At 32.3% G+C, this 4,065-nt stretch overlaps 1 protein-coding gene across 1 annotated transcript; it reads left to right on the plus strand.

Annotated features, from left to right (window-relative positions):
* Nucleotides 1-1,039: 1,039 nt before the first annotated feature.
* LOC145126037 (glutamate--tRNA ligase, cytoplasmic-like) lies at nt 1,040-3,166 on the plus strand. The gene is made up of 4 exons (XM_079061440.1): nt 1,040-1,261; nt 2,262-2,361; nt 2,516-2,669; nt 2,774-3,166. Exons 1-4 carry the CDS (start codon nt 1,119-1,121, stop codon nt 2,914-2,916), a joined length of 540 nt encoding a protein of 179 aa, XP_078917566.1. The 5' UTR covers nt 1,040-1,118; the 3' UTR covers nt 2,917-3,166.
* The last annotated feature ends 899 nt before the right edge of the window (nt 3,167-4,065 follow it).

The following is a 4,065-nucleotide window of genomic DNA, read 5'->3' on the forward strand; positions in this document are numbered from 1 at the left end:
TAGATTCAAAATATTAATTTAATCGTATTTATCTTCCGGATAAGTTAAAAATCCAGTAACCTATTTTTCTATTTTATTTTTTGTATATTATCTTTATTTTTTTAATCCGATTACAAACCATGGATACAACCTATCCGGTTTTTTTACAGGTTAATTCAAAACCAGTATGATTTGTGCACCTCTACCGCTCTACCCAGAGTATCCCTTCCCCTAGGAGTTCCCCATTTTTTATTCGCCAGGTCAACACGAGCTTTTAAGTATCCTATCGATTAGGAGTTTCTTTTGCTATCTCTAGAAACGTTCACTCGGTTTACAATCAGGAGCGGAGCCAGGATTTTAGGATAAAGGGGGATTATATATATATATATATATATATATATATATATATATATATATATATATATATATATATATATATATATATATATTAAAAAAAATATTGGAATAACATAATCAACAAATAGGAACTACATCGCTTTTTGCGAGAACCAAACTTCAAAACTTTTCAAACGACCATAAGAACCGATTCTCATATATTAATATCTTCTTTTCGTTTGCTAAAAAAAATAAAAATAACATAAAAACATTAATTATTTTCTTGCTCTGCTTTACCCTATTATTATAAGAATTAAGAAACAAATTAACTAGTCATAATACAATCATTAATTACAAATTATATTGTTTAAAAAAATATTAACCATAAATTTAAAAAAAACATAAATGTGTATTAACTAATAAGAATTAGAAATTACCTCTTCTTCAAATTGAAGTTTGTAAAAGAGTGACGTGAAATTAATTTGCATTAGTCTCTTTGTCAGTTGCCGAAAATTTGTAATTTCCGATTCGTAATTGCCGTTAAATTATAGTTAATGTATTTGTTATTGAAATACAAATTATAATTGTTTTCACCACAAAAGTAAAGAAATTGGGCTAATGGGACGCTGGGCTTAGAATTATTTTTTATTTTGGGGTTAAAATAAACAATGGGTTTATAAGTAATATATAAAAAAATGTTGGAGCCTATACTGCCTCCGCCCCTGTTTACAATTATCCTTTCTCATTTACCCATTTTCTTTTCGTTAACCTATAACAAAATCAAGAAGAGATCTTCGCTGATCATGGAGGTAATGCTGCGAATCGCCACCGACTACACACCTCCTCTGTCATTGTTTGTTACGGCAAAAGTCGGGGGAATTTCTATCACTGTCAGAGACAAACTCCGGTCCGGCAATCCACCCTTCATTATCCTACCATGCGAGCGGTATTGCCATTCATTCTTAATCTTGTTTCTATGTTTTTGTTGGTAAAATGTCTAGATGTCAAGAATACCATGGACATTTGCAATATAATGTTTGTGATACGTTTCTAGGGTTATACCCGAGGCCACCTCCATGGCCCAACTGGATTGATAATATGGTTCACACTCAGTAGCGGATCCAGAACCAAATCTAACCTGGTTCCAAAAAATACAAAAAATTATAAAATTCTGAAAATGTAATGTATTTTTGGGTTTTTGAAGTAAAAAAAAATGTCAATGAGGGTATTTAATGTAAAAGTGGGTGCCAAAGAGGGTTTTTTTTGTAAAACTTGGATTTTTTGAAGACTATTTAGTAGTAAAAATTGTGGGGCCCACCTCCAAGTGGGGTCCATGCACCCCACTTAAAGGGGCTAGATCCGTCGGCATTACTTCCAACCATGCATGCATATTTCCATTTAGTTACTAGTACACGTTTTCCTTACCCATGATTACATGTTTTCCTTATTATTAGCTAGTAGTAGGGTTATTTAGTTATATATATGGATGTATTTGCATTACGAAGGAGATGTAGAAAAAAGTATGTTTTAGTCTATTTCATTATTTTTGTTCTTGGGGAATAGCCATCCATAATCGGCTCTCACCTATCTTCCTTTCTATTATTCTTGGGAGGCTGACCACCTCGAATCGGTCGCTATCAGTTTGTTTCTGGTTAATTGGTTATGGATCTCATTATTTCTATTGATGTTTTAAGCATGCAAATACAACCAAGACGCATGAAGTTTGATATTTTAAATAGTTAAGACTCTTAAAATTTGAATTTGTAAAATGAATGTTAGTTATGACACCATGGTTAATTCAGTCACTTAGGTATTCGGAATTTGAAATATTTTGTGAGATTACAATAATTGTTTGTAAATGAAGTAACGAGTAATAATAGTATTCAATCTGTATTAACTCAAAAGTTAATATTCAGTCTTTATTAACTCTATGAGTTTTGTTATAGGCTAAAGGTAGAAGGGAGAGACGAGATTCTTCGGTACTTTTGTTGTAAAGGATCAGTTCGCAACTTGTATGACCGTGATGACAAGTATGAAACTGAGGAGGTAAATTTCTTTTTCTTCTTCTTTTTATTTTTTTATTTTTTTTTTTCGAAAGATTTTAACATTTAAAGCACACAACCACATGAGGATCTTAGTTTGGTGAAGTTTATGTTTGTTTCAAGAATTAGTTCGTGATCTTTTACCTTTTTTTTTCTAGCTTTTTCAGTGGCTCCAGGATGCCCACGCCCGTTTTTCTAGTTCATATTATGAGGGGGCATGCACGCACTTTGATAGGCGTTTGATGCAACGCACTTTTTTGGTTGGTGATTGTTTATCACTTGCAGATATTGTTCTCTGGTCATATCTTGCAGGTAAATCTTATTTATTATCTTTGAAACTATGTTATTGAAGATTTTAAATTTTGGGAGACCAACTTTATTATCTTTAAAAATGCTAAACTTGGTGTTGTGTGCAGAGATAGGTAAGAAATGGGAAAGATTGATGGAGTCAAAAAAGTACCAAAACTTGGCTGAATGGTACAACATGTTGTCTAGACAATACGATTTGGATGAAGAGAGAGCAACTTATTTAGCAACATATTCCTTGAAAGAAGATTAGGAAGAAGGACTCATTTGTAGCAAACAAACAACGAATAAGTTTTCAACTGACCCGAAGTTGATCTCTTGGATGCCGAAATCGGAATAGTAACACTAGTAGTATCTTACTATCAATTCTTCCTAATACAACATTGCACTTTAAAAAACCTACCTAGTTATAACAATGTCATCCAAAATACAAAGCAATTTTAACTGCTATAATTGGGTAGATTTTTTGAACTACGAAGTCCTTTTAAGAAAAAGAATTGAAATGATCCGGTTTGAACTAAAATTTAAATAAAAGTATCATGAATGGCATAGAACAAAATGAAAGCAGGTTGCTATAATAAAACAAATGAATAGAATTACTATACAATTTCTTGATTTTTGCCCAGTATATAGTTAATATGGTTGCATTTATTTGCAAAATATATAACACGTTTATTACCATAACCAACTACCTTAAACAGCTCACTTATTAACACAACTTAGGGGGTGTTTCGCAAAGCTTAAAAATGAAACTTTTTGACTTTCATACCGGTATAAGCTAAAAAGGGTGTTTGGATAAAAATAGCTTATAACGGTGTCATACCGGTAATAAGTCAAAATCAATAAGTAAGAGACCCCTGCCTTATTAACTTATAAGCTATAAGCTGAAAAGTACTTAGGATTTTTCATAAGCTTAGCCAAACACATTTTTAAACCGGTCTGATCATCACATAAAAATAGGTTCAGATATACGAAAAAGCCCTCGATATTTTTCACGAATGCTTGATATGATCATATCAACACTTCCAAATCCACTTAGAACATGACACCCCTCTCACTTCAATATCTCATCATTTTCTGAAATCTCAAACATAAGCCTCGGGAGAGATATGTTCTAGGGAAGTTGATGCACCAAAATCGAGTCATTGGGATTTTTCCACTAGATCATCTTCATGTTTTGACACATACAGCCACACACACACACACACACAAAAAAAAAGGTTTTGATAAAAGTGAACATGTTATATAGGATAAAAAATGGTAATGTTTTGTCCCACCCATTTTTGATGAAACAAGGTGGGACATGGAATAGCTCAAATGATGTAAATTCCCTCATGATTGAAAATAGTCCTATAAACCTTGTCCACACTCGTGAACAATGCAACTTTAAGCATATGTGATA

The sequence above is a fragment of the Lactuca virosa genome, chromosome 7 (genome assembly GCF_052849685.1).
Source record: "Lactuca virosa cultivar CGN04683 chromosome 7, Lactuca_virosa_CGN04683_v6, whole genome shotgun sequence".
In the NCBI taxonomy this organism is placed as follows: Eukaryota; Viridiplantae; Streptophyta; class Magnoliopsida; order Asterales; family Asteraceae; genus Lactuca; species Lactuca virosa.